General features: G+C 42.6%; 2 protein-coding genes across 2 annotated transcripts; both read left to right on the top strand.

Annotated features, from left to right (window-relative positions):
• Positions 1 to 7,064: 7,064 nt before the first annotated feature.
• Positions 7,065 to 7,949, top strand: LOC114697996 (taste receptor type 2 member 143-like). Its single transcript, XM_028876421.1, has one exon. The coding sequence runs from the start codon at positions 7,065 to 7,067 to the stop codon at positions 7,947 to 7,949; it is 885 nt and encodes a 294-aa protein (XP_028732254.1).
• Positions 7,950 to 9,494: 1,545 nt separating this feature from the next.
• On the top strand, positions 9,495 to 13,988 carry Tas2r60 (taste 2 receptor member 60). Its single transcript, XM_028876395.2, has 2 exons — positions 9,495 to 9,557; positions 12,971 to 13,988. Exons 1-2 carry the CDS (start codon positions 9,495 to 9,497, stop codon positions 13,940 to 13,942), a joined length of 1,035 nt encoding a protein of 344 aa, XP_028732228.1. The 3' UTR covers positions 13,943 to 13,988.
• The last annotated feature ends 9,375 nt before the right edge of the window (positions 13,989 to 23,363 follow it).

Below are 23,363 nucleotides of genomic sequence, written 5' to 3'. Positions count from 1 at the left end.
GACTGATGTGGGAGGTCCTGGCCACTGTGGGCATTGTCACCTGTGGGCTGGTGGTCCTGGGTTATACAAGAAGAGGGCCTGAGCATGAGCCAGAGGAGAAGAAGCCAGTAAGGAGTGTTTCTCCACAGGGTCATCTTGAGTTCCTGCTCTGACTTCCCTTGACAATGGACTTGAAGTGTGCACAGACAGAAACCTTCCCTTCCTGAAGTTGCTTTTGGTTAGAGTGTTTCATCACAGCAACAGAAAGAAAACTAGATTAAGCAGGTACAGCAGAATTTTATGTGCCTGGGATTGTCCTCCCAGAGCCTCTTGCTTTGCTCCAGCTTGGACTTGTCATGCTTAGTCCCTCCCTCGCTCCCTTCCTCCCTCCCTCCGTCTGTCCCTCCCTCCATCTGTCCCTCCCTCTGCACTAACCTCTCTCTCTGCCTCATCCCCGCGGCACCCCCTGGTCTCTGCACATCTTGGAGCATGTATTGCTATGACCGTGTCTTTCGTTGCCCCAGCACATTCTCTAAGATTGGAGAGTATGTTCTGCAGTGGCTCCCTGCACAAGTGGATACAGGATGAACTTCCCCTTGATTTTAATTTTCCTATTACCATAAAACATAATGGATTTTTGTCAGAGCATTTCCATACCTAGAATACATAGGCCGTTATACTTTTTATCGTTTTCCTTCCCTTCTGTCCTTCTCTGTCCCCCTTTTCCTTTTTGCTTTCCTTGTACTCATCTTTCTCTCTCTCTTCTTCCCCTCCCTCTTTTCTCCCTCAAGATCTCTCTAATCCCCTTCCAGTTTCCTTTCTACTTTCATCTGGATGAGCACGTGTACACACACACACACACACATACACACACACACACACACACACACACGCACGCACACGCACGCACGCACGCACGCACGCACACATACATGCACACACACATACACACACACACATTAAATCTAGAATCTTTGTATGAGAGAAAGCATGCAGTACTTGCCTTTCGGAGGCTATTTCACTTAAATGGTATTCGGTTGCATCCATTTTCCAGAGACTGTCCTGATTTCATTTATCATTACAGATGAGTGATTGCATTTTGTGTATTTACTTTGGAGAAAATAAACATCTTTGAAAATTTGGCTGTAAAGCCTGTAAAGTTGCATTTGACCTACATGTGGCCACATCCCAGTAAAGCCATTGTCAGTTGAAAATAGTGTTAGTCAAAAGTGTGGTTAATATATCTAACCTCCTGAGTAGCACAGCTTGACAGCTCAGCAAGCAGAAGAGGATTGGATGTACCCTTTGTGACTACGTGGTTGTCTAGGAGCTGCCCAGGATATCTCAACTGCGTAGCACTGGCCTGGGAAAAGCTTAAACACAAAACCCAAAGTGTGATTCCAACCAAATTTGCAAAGCTTTTGCATGGGTGTGATGTCAGAAAAAAAAAAAAATGGGTTTGACCTTGTAAATCAGGAGGAATTTACCCTTGTGTTTGAGCATCCAGTTAGGGAGGTCTAGGTTAATGCTAGTTTTCCTTCTGCGAGGGAAACACATTTGTTCCTCTGGTCTCCCTGCTCTAAGTACGTTCCCTTGTTTCAACTCTGACAATGCAGCCCAGAGAGCCTGTTTGCCCTCTACAGAGAATACACCTGAATCCTTTCCTAGGTGAAGGGCAGGTGGTAGCCCCAGTTATGCAAAACAGGGGAACCTGGGAACCCAAGTCCTTTCCTTCCCACTCACCTCCTTTCTTCCTCCCTTCCTGCAGTGTTGAGACTCAAACCCTGGGCCTTCTGCACGTCAGGCCAAAGCTCTGCTACTGAACCCAGCTACTGGAATCCTCGTTCTAAACTGACTCTTCATTGTCCTCCAGTGGCAGCTGGGGCCATTTCCCCCGAGTACAGGTTGGGCTCATTCTTGACTCTGTCTTCTGCTCATGAAGGATTCAGTTCTCACAGAGAGGCTATGTCTTTGACTGCTTGTCCATCTACTTTTCAGCTTTCCAAATGAGTTTTGTTTTCCATGCTCTCTGTTATTATGGCCTGATGCCCTAAAATATTTTTTAAAAATCCCTTTGCTGGCATTTTAGAAGAGTTTTGAGAAATGAATGAGACAACAACGAAACCCAGGCTCTGTCTGTCCTTGTCCATTTGTTTGAGTTTTGGTCAAGGACAGTATTTTCACATTTGTTTCTTTTTGCAATGGAGTAAAGTCCCGATTTTGAAATCTCCTGGCAAAACTCAGTATAAAAAAATAATTGTCAATAGATCAGCTCTGTTGGATGAGAGCTGGAGGTTTTTCTTTCTCTAGTTCTTCTTAGTGTTGGCTCCTGAGAACGTCCTGGAAACGTGGTCTTCAAACCACTGACTCAACAGCTTGGACACTATTATCTCTCCCACAGACGTAATATGTTAATGAACTTTATGGCACTAAGGAGGAAACATTGATTTATTCCTATAAAGTTCCCTGGTATTGTTCCTGGTTATTCAAATGGTATAAGAAAGTGAGAAAGTGAGCCGGAGAGATGGCTCAGTGGTTACTGTCCTGTACTGCCCTCGCCGAGCGCCTGAGTTGACTTCCCAGCACACATGTTGGGCAGCCTATCATGGCAGTTCAAGAGGATCAGACACCTTTGACCTCTTTAGGCTTCGTACTCACGTACGTACGTAAAGTACACACGATTAAAAACAGCAACAATAAATACTAAAAAAGAAAGTAAGAAGGAAACATTTTAATGATTAAAATCAAAGTGGATGAGGACTCTCCTTGAAGGATACTCCTACAGTTGTGAAAATAACCTGAAAGTCCTGTTTTTCAATGGAAAGGAAAATGATGAGAAATTTATTTGAATATTACCAATATTAACTGTGTCTAAATTGTTTTTTTGTTCTATGTTACAGTTTTTGATATTTAAAAAACTGTTTTCTTTTGCTTTTTTAAGATTTATTTTTATTTTTAGTGTATGTGTCTTTGTATGCGGATGTTACCATGTGTGCTGGTGCCCGCAGAGGCCAGCAGAGAGTATCAGATCCCCTGGAGCTGTAGTTACAGGCAGTTGTGAGCTGCACAGCATTTGGGGATTTGAACTTCGGTCCTCTGCAAGAGCACGGAACACTTTAGTGTCTGAGTCATTTCTCTGGCCCCATTCTGTTTTTGAGATAGGTTCTCACTGTATAAATGGTATAAGCTGGCACTTAAAAATCCTCTTTCCTCTTGAGTGCTGAGGTTAGAGGCCTGTAGCCCCACACTCAGATATGTATTTTGGTGAATGAGGTTATTGGAATTTTCCAAATTTGTTCTCAGAGAGCTAGAATTTTATTTTATAATGGTATGTTATTAGAATCAATGCTACAATCTTAAATTATTTATCTAAAGAGAATGAGGAGAAGTTGGTAGGGCTAGAAACAGATATTTAGAACATTTTCAAGAAATATAACTCAACTTTATGCATAGTTTGGCCTAAAATGTGTATACCACTTAGACATTAAAACATTATTTCCTTCTCCATCCACCTTTTCCTGGCATCGCTGCCTGCACATACCACGGAGCACCCAAGGTTTCAATGGAGAGTGAGCCAAAGGATTAACAAACCTTGTCAAATGTAACCCATTTTTACATATCTCAAAGATGACACAATGCATTATAATGTAATAAGGAAAAAAGCAAAACAAAATGAAAAATTAATGAGCAGAAATGAACAAACAAAGACATTTACTAGTGTAGAGAACTAAAAGGAAGGAAATATGCGTAGCTCTTTGCAGAATTTTCCATCTGGAAACAAAGATCCTGCTGTGACTCATTCGACACTAGTCCTCCCCTAGAGGTCTCAAGTATCATCCTGAAAAACAATATTGTGTCACAGAAAAGAATTTATTACCTTCATTCGTAGGCACCGGACACCTTTAGGAAGAGAAACAGGATCTAGAGTTTTATGAGAAGGGTTGATACTTTGATTACTGTTTCGTGTTTGAAGGACTGTGGAAAACAGCTAAAGAGATGGGCCTGCTTGTACTGTCCTTTGTGGTAGACTGTGAATGGGACAGGGGACCTCTGAGACCTGTCAGATGAACCACTGAGAGCTAGAACAGGTGACTGCGGGAATCCTTTTCTTCTTTCTCTTCTTCCTCTTTGTTTTTCTGAGACTGACTCTCATGTAGCCCAGGCTGGCCTCAAATTCACTACATATTTGACGACAACCTTGAGCTTCTCCTCCTCCTCTTCCCTCCAGTTCCCAAGTGTTGGGATTACAGGCCTGTACCACCATCTACAGCTGCTGGGGCTTGAACTCAGAGCTTCTGCATACAAGGCAAGCATTCTAACAACTGAGCCACATCCCAGTTCTGAAGTCGGCTTTCTCACGGGACGGAATTGAGACACGGCACTGTGGTGCTGTCCAATGCAGAGAAGGTAAAGTCTGGGGACCGAGGGACTCGTTCTGACCAGAGATAGGCTTTGGTGGTAGAACAAGCAACATGAAGGTGCCTGTGAGCACACAACGTACACTTGGTTACACATGGTTACAGCAGGGCGTGGGTGTCATGGCCTCAACTTGCTCGATGATGACATCAGGAAGTTGGCCTCTGGCCTAGGAATTTTGAGCAGAGCCAAACATTGTGAAATGCTCAGCGGCTGCTCACTGCTGCTATCTTTATGGAGAACCAGAGGGAAGCCTGCAAGGCCCTCGGCCTAGACCCTGAAGCTGCCTGCAGAGTCAGTCCATTTGGCTTATCATTTCTTGAAAATCTTTTGAAAGTTTAGTAAAAAACAAAGCTTTTTTTTTCAACCAAGTGCTCTTCTCTAATTGGCTATATATCTTTTCCCTATAGTTTCCACTGTTAATCTGTAAATGCTTGATTTCATTTCACTTTGGTCTTTCTTACATAGACTTCTCGCTTGCGGTATCTCGAGAGGGGTCACAGAATATGAGCAGGGAGGCCATTCTCTGTGAGCCATGCTAGAACACTCTGACTCCTGGATTACTGGCATCTGAAGAGGGAATTCCTGTCTTGACTTTGGCCCAGCATCTCTGCCTTATGCGGCAGCTGCACCTCCTCTTCACTCTTCTCCCGTTGTCCACGAGCACAGGCTCTTTCCTTTCTTAGCTTACCTCGGTGAGATCCTCTGCACTACCCCCTGAGCTGGGTTGGCTGATCTGAACTGGCTTACTTTGTGTGGCTGGTGGTGAAGGCAAGACATAACCTGTGTGACATAAATCACTTGATGAATGGCCAGGCTAGTTATTCTGGCAGGATAGTTATTATGATCTTTGGTATTGTGGAATGGAGCTTACTCCACATTCTTTTGGCTCCAGATTTGTCCTGAGCTCTTCTTCTTGATGTAGTTTTGTTCCTCAGCTTCTACTGTGATGTAATTTCTGGGCTATTTTTCCTTCTCTGTCATTCCTTCCTCCTCCTCATCACTACTTATCTTCTCTCTCATATCCTCAGTGCCATTTTAGAAACAAATAAATTTTATTTGTAAAACACATCAAAGCTAAGATGTTAGTGGCTATCAGGCCTGAATGTAATACATCAGGGAAGTCCATATTTTAGCTAGAGGCTAAAGATAGGCATCTCTAAAGGTCACTGGGTAGGGAGATTTTCCAAGCCTTGCACATATGGTGTCTCCCTATGTCACTGACCTGGGTGGCGGGGTGGGGGGGGGGGGGGGGGGGGGGGGGGGGTGGTGGGGTGGGGTGGTGGTGGTGAGCCTTAAAATAGTGTCTAAAGGGCACTTAATGAAATATTTACTCAGGGCATGAAAGTTCAGTTTCAGAGAAGGAAATACGAGTAGCAGCATCTTTTAAGAAATACTCTGGAAAGAAGTAGTATATTTAATAAACAATGTGTTTGCCAGGCAAGATGATCCCACTGGTGTGATAGTGGCATGACTCTTATAGGGGTAACCAACAACTGTTTTCTGACTGAATTTGAGGCTTGCTATACAGGAAGGATTTCTTGCCTATCACTGTAAACTTTGCCAAAAGCCCATGGCTGGAGAGGTCATAGACTATCAGGGAATATCCAACTGCCTTCTAAATATCTGTGCTTTATTTATACCCAGAGATTTGTACTACTTTCAACACTGGTCAAAGAAGTTCCTTTCTGCAGTAGTTATAGTTACTGCAGAAACTCCTAACTGCCAAGGTGCTGAGAAGAAGCGACTGTGAGGTTCAGCTCTAAATTGGGCATTTATATCACACTCCCTAACCCAAGGCCCAGAGGACATCATGGAGGAAGTGGTGGAAAGAATATGAGAGCTGGGTGGGGACGGCTGCTGTGAAATGCTATCCTCTGGACATGATGGAGCCATCACACTTACACATTCACAGCAGCTGTGATTATTTACACAAAGTCCTCACAAGGTCGAGTTGATCAAAATTCCAGCATGGATAGAAGAGGGTCATAAAGCCCCACCACTAGCTGAGAAGCTAATTGGAGAATCATTTTTCTTCAGGAGTGTGGCCACTGGTAGGTTTTTGACATAGTAGTGGAAGGCCCCGTCCTTACACCTCCATGTGCACACAGGAAACACTAATTAGATTCCGTTAGACAAAACAAGCAAGAAAACAAAACTCCATAAGACATGAATGTGTGGTGTGTGTGTGTGTGTGTGTGTGTGTGTGTGTGTGTGTGTGTGTGTAGGTGCTGAAGGAGTAGAAGGGTGATTTAGGAATATATATGATCAAGATACATTGTATACATGTATGGAATTGTCAAAGAATAAAGGAAAATGTTGTGAAGAAAAGAGAGAGAGAAACAACCTGCAAAAGAGGGGTATTCCCCAGCACTCTGGAGCATCTCCTGCTAACATTTGCCTGCACCTGGCTATGGCAAAGTAGGCAAATGCAGGTTATACAAATTGAGGCAGGTGTCATTGAACTGGGAGTGATTTCCATGTCTAGGGAGAATGTAATTACTATCATTTCAAGTCCCGGGCACTAGAACTTGGCTGCTTTTGCATGAATCCAGGGTGAGAGTTGCCATGTTTCTGGTCTAACGACGGTTTGGCGGTAGATTCTGTTTTCTCCTGTGCTTGTGTCTCAGTGCTCTGGAGCCTGTCTGAACAGATCTTCCCTCAACAAGATGCCCTCCACACCCACACTGATCTTCATGATCATCTTTTGCCTGGTGTCCCTGGCTTCTCTGCTGCACAATGGCTTCATGATCATCGTGCTGGGCAGAGAGTGGATGCAGAAGCGGGCCCTATCAGCAGCTGACACGATTGTGGCCTCTCTGGCTTCTTCCCGGTTCTGCCTTCATGGGATGACCATCCTGATCAATCTCTTGGCCTCCTTTGGTTTTTGTTACCAAGCAAACCTTCTTGGCATCCTCTGGGACTTCACCAACACTCTCATTTTGTGGCTTACTGCCTGGCTAGCTGTCTTCTACTGTGTGAAGATCTCCTCCTTCTCTCACCCTGCCATCTTTTGGCTCAAGTGGAGGATTTCCCAGTTAGTTCCTAGGCTGCTGCTGTGCTCTGTCATCATGGGTGGCCTGTCAGCCATCATCTCAGCCACTGGGAACATCATTGCTATTCAGATGACCATCTCCCAGGGTTCCCTCGGAAACTGCACTCTTGGTCACATGACATTGGACTTCTTTCGGTACTGTTACTTGGCTCATGCAGTGCTCATGTGGCTCACTCCTTTCTTCCTGTTCCTGGTGTCCATTATCTTGCTCATGTTCTCACTGTTCCGACATGTGGTGAAGCTGAGGGACCATAGACCTGGGGCTTGTGATTTCCATACTCAGGCTCATACCATGGCTCTGAAATCCCTTACCTTCTTCTTCATCTTCTATATATTATTTTTCCTGTCCCTGGTAATTTTTGCTACAAAAATCAAAACCATGCAGAGTCACTGGTATTGGGTCCGAGAAGTCATCATATACATGGGCATCTCTTTGAACTCCATCATGCTGGTGCTTAGCAATCCCAAACTGAGAAAGACCATGAAGATGAGATTTTAGGACATACATGCTGCCTGATCATAAGCTTTGAAGGCCTTGGACCAAAGGTGTCTCTCCTTTCAAGCGATCAGTGTCAGGACTGTGACAAATGAGTTTATGTGTAGCAGGAATTCATAAGGTTTGGATACCCTCGCACTGCTTTCTCTCTTTTCAACTTCTTCCAAGCTCCACACTAATGTCCCCCTAACTCTTTGTGTTTCTTTTGTCCCCTTCATTTGTGGTCGTCCCTGGTCTGAGTTCCAAATCACCCAGGCTTTTCTTAGCCAATGGCCTCAGTTCCTCAGAGGCTCCTGTGGCTCTCTGTGAAAGCAGCCCACATCGTATTCTCCAAGCCTCATTTCTATAAGCACTTCCCTTCTGAAGACATGTAACCATTACCGGTTGTTTCCATGGCATTCCTGCTGCCATACTGCCTGACCTTAGCTGTAGCCCCTCAGCCTCTGCCCTGCTAAGCCCAGTCTCTTTTCAGTTCCTTCTACCTTTCTTTTCTCCTTTTCACTCTTTTCTCGCTTCTTACCAATCTTTGCCACCCTCATCATTTGTACCCTGACTAAAGCTGATCCCACCAAAAGGCCCTTTCCAGATTGACCTAGGAGATGGAGGGCAGGAAGAGTTTGTGCTACCGTAGGTCCTGTCCATGACCTCATGTTCAGTGGAATTGCATTGTCTAATGTGAAAAGATGTTTAGGTTTTGGCCAATTGAAGACAGAGGGAAAACAAAAGGAATTCTCAAATTTTGTTTTGTGTTCCTGTTGGACATCCAGCCCTGGGCACTGCCCATGCTATATGGGGGACCTGAAGATGCAACTACATCCTCATACTATGGTGTTTTTGAGACCAGTTCTCATGTAGCTCAGGCTGCTCACAATCCTCTTGCCTCAACCTTTTAAGTGCTTTGATTACAGGCAAGTGCCAAGCTACATGACAATTGTTAATTTTGATAATCTTACTTCTGCTTGTCTTGCCCAGGGGCCTTTCCTGGATGCTGTTGCTCAGGTTAGCCTTCTCCAGGCTGGAATTTGGGAAAAGTGACATACTAGCAGTGGAAAGGAAAATGTGGCCATTTCAATTTCCATTACCTTTTATTTTTTTGTGCATGTTTTACAATGCACATACCACAACGATGAAGTGGACATGATTATAATTAATAAATATGCATATGGTTATGCCTTGGTTGGTTTAGGCTCTGTGTCAGAATATCATAGTCTAAGTGACTATTTCTTACAGTGCTAGAGCCTTTATGTGGAGTGCTGGCATGGTTGGGTTCTGATGACATCCTTCTTCCTGGTTGTAAGCATCTATCTGTCATAATTTGACAGAGAGAATCTGGGATCCTTTTATAGTCCAACTTTTCAGCCAGAGACACCATCATGGCCTCAAGTGAATCCCTGATGGAACTCAAGCATATCTGGTCATACTTAATATATGTGCATTTCTTTTAAAGTTATTACTCTGTGTGTGTGTGTGTGTGTGTGTGTGTGTGTGTGTGTGTGTGTGTGTGTGCATGTATGTGTGAATGCCCCCAAAGGCCGGAAGGGTACAGTTATGGGCTGTGTGAACCTGCTGACATGGGTGCTAGGGACCAATTCCAGGGTCCCTGAAAGAGCAGTAAGCACTAAACACCTCTTAACCATAAAACTAGCTGCATAATTGTGTCCCTACTGCCATTACCACTGCTTTTCTCTTCTGACACACAGCACAGAGTTTTACTCATCTCCATAACGTTTTCAACATTTATTGTGGTCTGCATATGTTGGGGGTGGTGAGCACATGACATGGTAGGCTGTGGAAGCCAGACAATAGCTTTCACAAATAGGTTTTCTCTTTCCACTATATGGGTCTTGGGGGTGGAACACAGGTTGTTAGTTGGCAGCAAGTGCCTTCACTTGCTAAATCTTATAACCAGCCCTACTGAACCCTTCTAAGAGTTCTTGGGAATGACTAGGAAGTTACATAACATTTAAAGACAACATGCAGGTCACTGTTTTCTCTTTTAAGCTTTCTGAGGCAGAGCGCTGAGTTGAGAATTTCTATCCAGAACATCTATTCTAGATTTCTATCAAATTACTTTCATATTTACACCAACGGTGGTGGTGGCACATGCTGTGGGATTTTCTGTATGGCAAATGTATTGCTCTGATTGGTCAATAAATAAAACACTAATTGGCCAGTGGCTAGGCAGGAAGTATAGGTGGGACTAACAGAGAAGAGAAAAGAAAGAACAGGAAGGCAGAAGGAGTTACTGCCAGTCGCCGCCAGGATAAGCAGAATGTGAAGATGCCGGTAAGCCACGAGCCACGTGGCAAGGTATAGATTTATGGAAATGGATTAATTTAAGATATAGGAACAGTTGGCAGGAGTCCTGCCATGGCCATACAGTTTGTAAGCAATATAAGTCTCTGTGTTTACTTGGTTGGGTCTGAGCGGCTGTGGGACTGGCGGGTGACAAAGATTTGTCCTGACTGTGGGCCAGGCAGGAAAACTCTAGCTACAGGCACACACCTTTAATCCAAGCACTTGGGAGGCAGAGGCAGATGGATTTCTGTGAGTTTGAGGCCAGCCTGGTCTACAGAAGGGTTTCCAGGATGGCCAAGACTACACAGAGAAACTCTGTCTTGAAAAAAAAAAAAGACTATGAAAAATTTGAAATTATCAGACTTTGTGTTTACCTAAAAGCTAAATCTAAATAAGAGAAAGCAAAATGTCATAAATACAGGGATGAAAATCACCATGGAATGTACGGCTGCAGAGATGACTTCGTGGTTAAGAGCACATACTGCTCTTGCAGAGGACTCAGGTTCAGTTCCTAGCACCCACATGGTAGCTCGTGACCATCTGTAACTCCAATTCCAAGAGATCTGATATGCTCTTCTGATCTTTATGGATACCAGGCATAAACATGGTGCTTTTATATACATTTATGTGAAACACTCCTACACACAAAATACAGTAAGTAAATATTAAAAGCACACCATAAGTAATTATGTTTTTAAATATAAAAGGCTACTCTTCTTTTTGAATGAATTTAATTTGCACATAATATATGCACAGTAAATGTTTTTGGTTTATGATGTGTGCCTAAAAGCACTTTGATGGCAACTAATTCACTGTTGCAGACCAGTGCTTTTCATACCCGTATTATGGAATAAGAGATGCTTATGAATAACTGTTCAATCAGTTGAGGTTAATTACACATCTTATGAGCCATCAATCATGCAGGAGGTAGAAAGAAGAGAGAGGAGTTTTCCATACTGCAAGGTTTGCGGCTGCACAAACTCCAGAGTTCAAAGACCCAGTTTGCCTCATTCTCTAGGTTCCACTAGTGAACTGTCAAAAGTCAGCCAAAGAACCCGGGACACAGAGAAGGAAGTTTGGAGCACTATTCCCTGGGAACTGGCATTTTCACAAGAAGGCACAATCACTGTGTCAATTTTGTGTGCCTTCTTTCCTTTATTCTTGAGATAAGCTCTCCTACTGTACCTGGAGCTCAACCGCCCCCCCACTAGGCTGGGGGCCAGTCCCAGAATTCCTTGTATCTTCCATACCCAGCAGGGGGATTACAGGTTCTCAGTCATTTTTGGAGTTTTCCATGGTTGCTGGGAGAGATAAACAAAGATCCTCATACTTGTGTGGCAAGCACTTATTGAGGCATTTCCCCAGTCCTGGTTATTTTTTTAAATTTGATTTGTGTGTGTGTGTGTGTGTATGTGTGTGTGTGTGTGTGTGTGTGTGTGTGTGTGTGTGTATGTGTGTGTTCCTGTGCTCTCAACAAGGTGTCCTCTGTAGAGGCCAGAGGACAACTTTGTGGAGTTGGTTCTCTTATTCCACCTTTGTGTGGTTTCCGGGGAAGGAACGCAGGTCTTCAGCCTTGTTGGCAAGTACCTTGATCCACTGTGCCATCCATCCAGCCCTCAAACTTTAGTCAGCAAAGACACGGAGATCTAGATGGAATCCACAGTTGCTAAGGTGGAAGAGGATGGGGGTTCTAAGTTAAGTTGCTAACTGTGGTGAGGGGGCTGGTCCTGGAATCAGTGCAGCTCTCGGCCTTCTGCTGTGAGTTAAATACGATTTACATATGTCTTCGCCTGACACTTGAGGCTTCATCTCTTCTATCTATGAAATCAACCTTGACGTCTTCATGCGGCCACACCCACTCTCCCAGGAAAGTCCGTGGAGTAGAATGAGTCCTTTTCATGTTTTAGAGATGGAAATAAGGAAACAGAGGGGCTCACTGGCATGCTCAAGCACTCACAGTGAGGAGTGGGACGTGGGTTGAAACCTCTCTCTGACCAGGCCTCTCACGGCCATCCTATTGGTTTATAGCTCTCTTGGTGAGATGCCATTGTGAAAGTCATTGCTAACAGAACATTGTCTAAATTTTTTAGAGAAAGTCCCTGTTTCATTCTGTGTAACTGTCTCTTTTGGTCTGCTCTGGGATGCTGAATCCTCACCTGACTAGAACTTGTGCTAAGCTCTCTCAGGAGAGAGGTTGCGATCAGTTTCTGGCTCTATGCCGAAGGGATGTTCTTACTGTACCTCTTTCAAAGGGTTGCTGTCAGAACTAAATATTTGGAGGGGCATCTAGAACCATGTCTAGTACCCAACAATCATCTCTTATCCTCCCCACCCCCACCCCCATAACATGGACATGAGCTCTGCTATTCAGTAGGATGCATGTCCTGGGGATTTTATTACCAAGTAGCTCCAGGTGTGTGGTCTTAGGTATCAGCTCAGAGAAGCGTAACTGCCTATGTAAGAGACACCATATGCAAGGGCCTGATACATTATTCACACTGATGTTGACAATGGGTAGGGGATAGGCAAGAGAGCAGGCAAATATACAGGCACACACGGAGACTTTGTGGAAACTTAGCCTTGGCAATATTTGCATCTATTCTGAAGAGAAGAAACATTTTTATCCTCCTCAGAGAGCCTACACCCTCACTTCTGGCTTCACTTCTCCACTTAGGGCGCGTGGAGAGACAAACAATATTGGAGAGACTTCTTAGAGCGACAAATAGTCCTTCTTGGGACCCATCATGTCCACAGGAGAAGTGAGCACAAGTCACACAGTTCTGGGATGTCAGACTGCTGATAAGGCAGTCGTCACTTTATTTATCACTTTAGTCCTGTTGTGCCTGGTGGCAATGGTAGGCAATGGATCTATCATTATAGCACTGGGCAAGAAATGGTTGCTCCAGAGAACACTGTCAGCTCATAATAAGTTACTGATGAGTCTGGCAGCCTCTCGCTTCTGTCTACAATGTGTGGTGATAGGTAAGAATGCTTATGTTTTCCTGAATCCAACAGTCTTCCCATACAACACTGTAATGCAGCTCCTAAATTTTATGTGGGACTTCCTGACTGCTGTGACTATCTGGTTCTGCTCCTTGCTAGGTTTCTTTTATTCTGTGAAAATTGCAACCTTAGCCCACCCTGTGTTTATGTGGCTAAAGTACAGGGTGCCTGGTTGGGTACCATGGATGTTGGTCACTGCTGTAGGGATGTCAAGCTTAACTAGTATCCTTTGTTTCATAGGCAATTATATAATATATATGAACTTTGTAAAGAGTGACCAGCAACCTTGGAATGTCACTGGGAATAGCTTAAGAAACTCATTTGAGAAGTTCTACTTCTTTTCTATAAAAATGATTATGTGGACAATCCCGACTGTTATCTTTAGCATTTTCATGATTTTGCTCCTCGTATCTTTGGTAAAACACATGAAGAAGACTCTCTCGACCTTCTCAGGACTCCGGGATGTTAGAGCACAGGCCCACGTGAAAGTCCTCCTTACCCTCCTCTCCTTCATCATCCTTTTCATCTCCTGTTTTCTGACTCTGGTACTTAGTTCCATCAGCAGTACACCATTTCAGGAATTCAGGTACTGGATGTGGGAGGTGGTGATTCATCTGTGCACGATGATTCACCCCATCGTTATACTCTTCAGCAACCCTGGGTTGAGAGCAATGGTGAAGAGGGGCTGCTGCTGAGGAGAGGGAGCACCCTTGGACAGTGGGACAGAAGGCACGAGAGCAACGGCACAGCTTCTTTTTGTGGTACATTTCGTATTTATTCCCAGGTTACTATATGTATGTATATATTGATGTATGTATGTATGTATGTATGTATGTATGTATTGACATATGAATAATGTCAGTGCAATAGGATTCATGGTGGGCTCCAAGACCCTGAAAATGAGCAGAGTCACTGATATGTATCATGTTATCTGTGGGACTTGATGTCATCAAAGGACCAGAAGGCTTTGACATTCACCGTGATATATCTCTTGGAGGTTAAAATGATTCTCTGGGAACTGGGGGAAAAGACCCTCACACACCATATGATAATTCCTGTGCTGAGTCACACTGGAGAAGATGCTTATAACTTTCCCCCCTCTGGAGTCATCCTGTGAACCACTGTTGCCTTTTCACAACTTCTCAGCAGTTTAGCCAGTTGCCTTGGAGATTTTCTTCCCTCACCAGAGACAAAACTAAGACACTCTCTGATCTGAATTCTCTAGATGGACCATGGTGTACTCTGTGCTTGGGTGCAGCAGTGTGTGTCATCTTGAATGTTTGTATTCTCAGATGACCTCTGAGACCCCTCTGAAAGCCCAGGGTCTTGGATCTGTTTTATATATGAACAAGACTGTCTATGTTGACGGAACTTAGGTTTAAGAACAACAAGACTCTTTGTTTGGTGAGGGACTGCAAATTGCATTTCTGCTTCTCGTAAGAAACCTTCTTTTCTCAAGCCTTCAATACACTCAGTTATCCCTTGAGCAGTTCAAAATGACATCTCTCAACTTCTGGTCCCTTTAGCATCTCTCACACAGCTTTACTTTCTGTTTGTGGCTGCTCCTCCTAGCTCCTCTGCGTTAGAAGAGAAATCCCTGCTTTTGGATTTTCCAGATTGACATTGGTGCACCTAGCCACATTTCTCCTTTCTAGTCCCTCAACGAAGACAAGAATTTCCTCTCACATGAAGTTTCAACCATTCTCTCTTTATTACTCTTTCCTTCTCCAACAAACATTCTTCTAAAGTTTCTTTTCCAAAGAAGAAATACATTCCTTCCCCCGACATCCCCATCAAGGAACCAGCTGCCGGCCAGTTCCGTGCCGAGCTTGCCTCTGCTCCTCACTCCCTGTTACTGAAGTGTGTTTCTGTAAGGACACATTTGACTGCCTACTCATTTTATAGGCTCCCAGCCCTTATTCTCCTATAGCTTTCAGTATCTATCTCTCTTGATAGCAAATGGTTTTTCAGGAAGCTGTTTTTGTTTTTTTTTTTTTTTTTTAAACAAAACTTCCAAGTAATCTTTGTAAAGGGTTTAAAAAAAGATTGCAAATACCGTTAGTTATGATCTATGCCCTTTATCTTTTCAAATCCAGTGCAATCCCCCTCCTTCCTGGTGTCGTTACTCACACAGCCTCCAGGTGGGTAATTACCAAACTCTGAACCTATGTTTTCTCCACTTGCTGAACAGTATCACCTACCAGTTCATGAGCACTTGATGCATAGCAAATTCAGATTTTTTCTCCCTTCTTCCTGTGGTCTTTCCTTGTGTCCCTAACAGCTCCCTCCCTTGTCCTGCTACATCTTTGTTCTACCACTTTAATGGGGGCGGGAGGCAGAAATCAGGCTTCTGAGTTTTCATGCCCCATTTGCTATCTGAACACAACCAGCATAAGAATAGCAATGTTCTCCCTCTCTGTTCTTGATCCAGCTGGGATCTCCCGCTCTCTTCCCTTGACCGTCGCCCTTCATTGCTCCACTCATGTCCAGGCTGTTAATGTAGATCTCAGCCATTTCTCCATCATTGGGCGATCCTCGTGTCTTTCTTGGGGTCCTGTTTTCCAGGTAGCCTTACTGGTGATGTGAGTAGCAGCCCAGTCATCCTTGTTCCACATCTAGTATCCTCCTATGAGTGAGTACATACCATATTTGTCTTTCTGAGTCTGGGTTACCTCACTCAGGATGATTTTTTCTAGATCCATCCATTTGCCTGCAAACCTCATGACCATGGTAAATGAAGACCACATGAGAAAAGGAAGAAACAAAGTGCTAAAGAGGCCCTCGGAAATCCACAAAGATACCCCCACAAAAGACTGCTGGCAATGGCCGAGAGACAGCCTGGACTGACCTACTCTGGTGATGGGATGGCCAAACACCCTAATCGTTGTGCCAGAAACCCCATCCAAGGACTGAGGAATCTGGATGCAGACATCCACGGCTAGGCCCTGGGTGGAGCGCTGGGAGTCTAATTAGCGAGAAAGAGGAGGGTCTATATGAGCAAGAATTGTTGAAACCAAGGTTGGATAAAGCACAGGGACAAATAGCCAAATGAATGGAAACACATGGACTATGAACCAAAGGCTGAGGGGCCCCCAACTGGGTCAGGCCCTCTGAATAGGTGAGACAGTTCATTGGCTTGATCTGTTTGGGAGGCATCTAGGCAGTGGTACCAGGTCCTGGGCTCACTGAATGAGTTGGCTGTTTGAAACCTGGGACTTATGCAGGGACGCTTGGCTCAATCTGGGAGGAGGGGACTGGACCTGCCTGGACTGAGTCTATCAAGTTGATCTCAGTCCTTGGGGGAGGCCTTGCTCTGGAGGAGGTGGGAATGGGAGGTGGGCTGGGGAGAAGGGGAGGGGGCAGGAAGGGGGAGAACAAGGGAATCTGTGGCTGTTATGTTGAACTGAATAGTATTGTAAAATAAAATAAAATAAAAAGAATAGCAATGTTGGCATGCTAATGTGGACAGGGAAAATTCCACATTGTCCCACCCCTAGATGAAGAGCTGCAGGTGGTTAACGACTACTGAGAAAGGGAGACTCTGGATGCAGCAGGTTATGTATAAACACACACACATAAATATTTAAAGAAAAGATCATGAATTTGGTAATGGGGACATGGGTGGAGTTGTAGGTGGAAGATAAAGGGACAGGAGTAAATCAGAGGCATTGCTCATTGTCCAGTTTTATGTCAACTTGACCCAAGCTAGACTCATCTGAGAGAAGGGAACCTCAGTTGAGTAAATGCCTAACTGATGAAGGTAAATGATATCTGACTATGGGCAAGCCTGTAGGGAGTTTTCCTAGTTAGTGATTGATTTGGGAGGGGAGGGCTCAGCTCATTGTGGGTGGTGCTACCCCTGGGTTGGTGGTCCTGGCTTCTGTAAGAAAGCAGGCTGAGCAAGCCTCGAGGAGCAAGCCAGTAAGCAGCACCCCTCCATGGCCTCTCCATCAGGTCCTGTCTCCAGGTTCCTGCCTTGTTTGAGTTCCTGTCCTGACTTATTCCAGTGGTGAACAGTGATGTTGAAGTATAAGTCAAATAAACTCTTTCCTCCTCTAGTTGCTTTTAGTTACAGTGTTTCATCACAGCAATAGTAACCCTAACTAAGATACTCATGTATGAAGATCTCAAAAAAAGGTAAAACTATTAAAAAAAAAAAACAAAAAACAAAATGGAGGCGCATATGTGCCCCTGTGCTGCCGAGATGTCCGAGAAGGTCATTTCAGTCCAAGGAGTGATGGAGGTAGAGCCCACAATGAGGCTGTGATGTTATCAATTAGACGTGCTTCTGAAGTGGGAAATGATCTTCTTCTTCTTCTTCTTCTTCTTCTTCTTCTTCTTCTTCTTCTTCTTCTTCTTCTTCTTCTTCTTCTCCTCCTCCTCCTCCTCCTCCTCCTCCTCCTTCTCAGGGTTTCTCTGTGTAATTTTGGTGCCTGTCCTGGATCTTGCTCTGTAGACCAGGTTGGCCTCGAACTCACAGAAATCCATCTGCCTCTGCCTCCCAAGTGCTGGGATTAAAGACCTGGGCCACCACCACCCGTCTGAAATGATAAGTCTTACAGAAGAAAGGGCATGCACAAGGAAAAAGGAGCAGTTGGAGAGATGGTTCACTAAGAAAGAGTATTTGCTTCAAAAGCATCAAATTCCCAGCACCCACACAAAGATCTGGGTATGTCCACTTGTGTGCCTGTGACCCCACAGCACCCTGTCAGGGGAAGAGGCAAGGGCTGCTGGCAGCCATCCTAAGCCCAGGTTCAGTAAGATACATTGTCTCAAGGCAATAAGGTGGAGGGTGACAGAGCAGGACACCTGAGGTCCTCTGTCCCCTGTGAGCTCATACACATGTGAACACACACACACACACACACACACACACACACACACACACACACACACATGTTCTTTCCTTGTTTCCCTACTAGCTTCCTAGCACCATATACATAATATAAAACTGTCAACTGGTGCACTTAAGTAATAGCTTATCAATGTTTGAAGATATTAATAAAATATTATCTTAAAGAAAAACTTCCTTCAAATATATGTATACTTTAAAAAGATTTATTTAGTTTTATTTTATGCAAATGAGGGTTTTGCCTGAATGTATGTCTGTGTACCATGTGGGTATATTGCCTGCGGAAGCCAGAAGAAAGTGTCAGATCTTTTGAGAACTGGAGTTGCAAATTGTGAGTTGCCACATGGGTTCTGGGAATCAAGCCTGAGTCTGCAAGAGCAGCAAGTGCTCTTAACCATTGAGCCATCTCTCCAGTGCCTCTGTACTTTTTTGAGGTAGGGTCTCATGTAGCTCATCCAGGCAGACCTGTGATAGAGCTGAGGATAACCTCCTATCTTTACTTCCAAATGCTGAATTGTTTCTATCTTGGAAGCTAGAAAGTTGTTTGAAAAGAAACAATACAATACATGGCTTTTTGATTGTTTTCAGTATGTGTGTTAATAATTATGTATGAATTTTCAGTGTATCTTAACATAATCAATAAAATATCAGTTATGAAAGCAAGCAACCTAGCCTCAGGCATTTTATTATTGCAACACTACTGAACTAAGATGCCTACCATTACCATACTAATCTCTGGAAGGCATAACTCTGATCTATTTCAAGAATACCTAAGCATGTCTTTGTGCCTATCAGACAAAGCTTGACATTCAAATATCCCTACAATCTGGTAACAGCTTCTAGGAGAATCCTATGTTTCAGTGGATTGTCATTGTGATGAGTGAGCCTGCAGCTGCCTCCCTGACACTGGGAAATGTTTCCCTATTAGCTGTACCTGTCAGAATCCTATTCAATATTTTGCCTTTTTTTCTTTTACTTTTAAAGGTTGGCCCATATGCTACTGCCCCATTGAAACCTTTTTGAATGCTCCCCAAGCTTTGATCTTTCCCACTTTTGAGGATATGTAAGTTGGTATTTTCCAGTTGTGACCTGAATTCTACCTTGTGATGCAGTTATTTGTATGCCGTGTACTTCCTAGGAGATATTAGCTTTTAAAGGACTGGGTGATTCATGCTCTTCTGTGCATCCTCTGCAGTGTATATAAGCACTTGCTGCCTCAGACAGACCATTGTACCTGAAAACCAACTATGACACACATACGTTTTCCTGCACACTTATGTGTGAGCTGCCAGTGACTCAGTGATTAGGTTTAGGCTGTAACATTTTCATTAAGTCAGTGGCTTCCTTAGTTTAATTTTCTATTTGAGGTATTTACTATGGAGGAGTAATGAATGTAGAGGTAAGAGTGCACATACCATTTTATGATGTCTTTCCATCCTTCTTTTTATACATTAGCATGTTGCTAAGCAACTGTGCATCATTGGCCATCAGGTACTTCATATCACATCTACACAAGAAGCCAGTTCTTGCATTGTTACTGACCCAGTCTTCCTCTCCAAAGTGCCCTATATAAGCTTTGCTTTGTTCCTTTCAGTTTTCACATCATTAGCTGAGAGAAGCCTACAATCTGAGTGACCTACACATGGGTACAAGGTCGTTTGGAGCTTGAGCACACAGGAAAAGACACAAGCAAAGTTTGCTGCATTTAAGAATACCTAATGATAATTTGTTATTATCATCAGCCTTTATTCACAGACCAAGTTTTGCATATATTACATTGGTGATATTAGTAATGCTCATATATTATTTAGTTTGTATAAGGAACGAGGCTTATATTACTGAAATCTTTTAGATGCTTGACATTTATTTATTTATACGAATGTTTTGCCTGAATATATGTCAAGGCCAGAAGAAGGCATCAGCTCCCCTGGAACTGGAGTTATAGATGGTTGTAAGCTATCATGTAGTGATTGGGAATTGAACCCAGGTCCCCTTCAAGAACAACAAATGCTCTAAACCACTGAGCCATCTCTCCAAAACCCTATATGCTTGACTTTTAAATACCGTAGTAAAATGGAAATTGCAAGCTAGGTTTATCAAGGTTTTGGCTAGTAAGTAGTGGAAATGGAATTATTGACTGCTATCGTACTTGAAACAGTGTGGGCTGTAATGTGGATCAGAGCCAGAATGCTTGCCTGCTAGGCACAAGGCCTTGAGTTCAGTTTTTCAGCACTGGAAAAACAAAGCAAAATGAAGATCTAGCAGTGTGGTGTAAGAACGATCATCGCTACCGGTCAGTACATAAGTGAAAAACCATGTATGGTAGACAAAGCATTGTAAGCCATGGGGGAAGGACCATTTAGCTATGCACCAGCACGTTAACATTCCAACCTGGAAGAAAAAATTGAAGTCATTTCTTTGTAATTTCCAAGTAGATGATATTTAATATAAATGTTGTCTAAATTTTTAAAGCTCTGTTTATTTTTTTATAAATGATTTAATTTGTTCCCTATATTTTATTCTGTAAAATACTATCTCTAAATTTAAAGGAGCCTAATGGGGCTTGTAATCCTAGTACTCAGGAGGTTGAGGCAGCAGGATTACTATTAGCTCAAGGCCAGCCTAGGCTACAGAGTGAGTTCCAGGTTAGCCTGGGCTAGAGTGAGTTACTGTTTGAAAATAACAAACCAATAAATTAATAAACAAAGAAAGAAATGAATAATTTAAGGAAATATTTCTGTACATTCCTTATCTCGTTGATGTTGTTGTAAGGTCTGCATATATCCTTCAATTACCTTACATAGAAAAACTTTGCTTTCTTAAGCCAAAGACTAACAATGAAAATAATTTCAGGACAGTCATCACTACAGCTTACTATATTAATAAATCCTAAGAAAATTTGTGTGATCATCTCTAAATATTCTGGAACACCATTGAAAAAGTTTTAATACTAATTTTTGATAAACACTCATAATAATTTTGTAATACATTTTTGTATTATCTGAAAACTCACAGCATGTTTTTTGAATCTAGAATCAGTCTTACAAAGTTAAAAAAAAATTTAAGAATGACCATGACTACCACTGTTTGCATTTTAGTGAAAATTCCTAAGTTAGAGAAAGCAATTAGGTTTTAGGTAACAGAAAGGTAAGGGAAAACATTTTTTTTTTTTAATGTTACAAAATTATAAAACACGGTAGCTTTATTTACTGGAGATGGGGAAGGGAGAGAGGAAGGGAGAGGTACTAATAACTATTTGTGTAGCAGAATTTATCTTCTCTCATTCTTTTCCACTAATGGTCATTGTCATGTGATCCAGCACCCCAGAATCCCAAGTCAGTAAATGCTTTTTGTGCAGTTCATTCCAGTAGCAGAAACAGACAGACTTAATGAGTGTCTATCTCAGTGCTTTTGTGTTCTTTTAACTTTCTTTTTATTTATTCTTTGTGTCTTTCACATCATGCCTCCTGATCCCACCCATCTCTCTCCTCCCCTGGATAAGACAAAAACTACCATAGAGAAAAAAAAATGTGGTAAGGTGTTGAGGTGTGGTGATATTGTGTTCCCCAAAATATTGTACACGCTAATAAACTTATCTGGGGTCAGACAACAGAGCAGCCACTAGATACAGAGGCCAGAAAATGGTGGCACACACGCCTTTAATCCTGGCATTCCATAGGTAGAGATCCGCCTGGATCTCTGTGAGTTCAAGGACACACTGGAAACAGCAACACAAGAGCCTTTAATCCCAGGAAGTGATGGCAGAAAGCAGAAAGTTATATAAGGCGTGAGAACCAGGAACTAGAGTTGGTTAAGCTTAAAGGCTTTCGAGAAGCAGTTCAGCTGCGATCCATTTGGATAAAGACTCAGGCTTCCAGTCTGAGGAAACAGAATCAGCTGAGGAACTGGCAAGGTGAGGTGGCTGTGGCTTGTCTGCTTTTCTGATCTTCCAGCATTCACCCCAATACCTGGTCCTGGGTTTGTTTTTATTAATAAGACCTTCTAAAAATTCGTGCTACATTGAGGTACAAAGTAAATACACAGAAATAAGTTCTGGTGTACAAATAGTTACCAGCTAGAATACACAATGCAAGAAAGGATTGTTTTTGCAGTAAGAACAAATACCTAGAAACAAAACTTACATGAAATGTATAAGACCTATATGAAAGAAAACATAAAACACTCAATAAAAACATGAACTAAGGAAATCCTATGTTCTGTGCTTCCTTAAGAATATTTGACACTGTAAGTATGCCAATTGTCCTCAGTAAATGGTCCATTTAACATAAGATTACAGAAATATCAAATTAAATCTATATAAGAAATATGGACAAAGTCAAAGATTATTATGAAGCTGAATGATGCCTAGAAGAAGACAGTGAAACGAAACAGTCTCTCTCCTAACTTAAAATAAAGTGTGGCCTCATAATTTAAAAAATATGCATCAATATAAACCCAAAGACTAGACAGTTCAGGACAACAGCAATCTCTCTCTCTCTCTCTCTCTCTCTCTTCTCTCTCTCTCTCTCTCTCTCTCTCTCTTCTCTCTCTGTCATCTATCTATCTATAATTTTGTATAAATTCAGTGTAGCTGAAACTACAATTTCAAATCAGAGGAAAATTCAGTCCTGATATTTAGAAAACAAGATAGTTACCTGGAAAACAAAAACAAAAACAAAAAGACAAGTGGCTGCATCTTAAACCATAACCAGAATAAACTCCAAAAATATCAGAGATTTTAATGTCAGAAATTACATATGATTGCCAGATGAAAATGAGAGGGTAAACATCTTTGCAAACCTTGGAGTGTGGAAAGTCTCTTAAATCTACAAAAGAAATGATTGGTTCATTACAGTTAAAATATCTGTATGGCAAAACATCAAGTTGGGAGAATCTCTCCCATCTGTATTATAAAAAAGCTTTAATCTTCAATACACAAACAGCTCCTAGAAATAAAAGGAAAATGAACAAAAATAAGAAAAAAATAACCCTTAAGAATCTGAACATGAAATTCACAGAAAGAGAAAGAAACACAAGAAAAATATTTAAATATAATTTATAATTGGAGAAATAATTTAAAAAGCCTGCAGTCCTATCACTTAAAAAGTACTCATTTGCTAAACTTTGGAAACATTCACCAAACGTTCTGCTGCTAAGCTGTCAAGGAAGCATTGTTCTCTGTATGTTGCTGATGGAAGTATAAATTGGTACAATACATACGGAGGGTAATTTGGTAATATAAAATTGCACCCTTTGATTCAGCA

The sequence above is a fragment of the Peromyscus leucopus genome, chromosome 3 (genome assembly GCF_004664715.2).
Source record: "Peromyscus leucopus breed LL Stock chromosome 3, UCI_PerLeu_2.1, whole genome shotgun sequence".
NCBI lineage: Eukaryota > Metazoa > Chordata > Mammalia > Rodentia > Cricetidae > Peromyscus > Peromyscus leucopus.
Note: the sequence above shows the minus strand (reverse complement) of the source record. Positions and strands in the feature narration are given on the sequence as shown.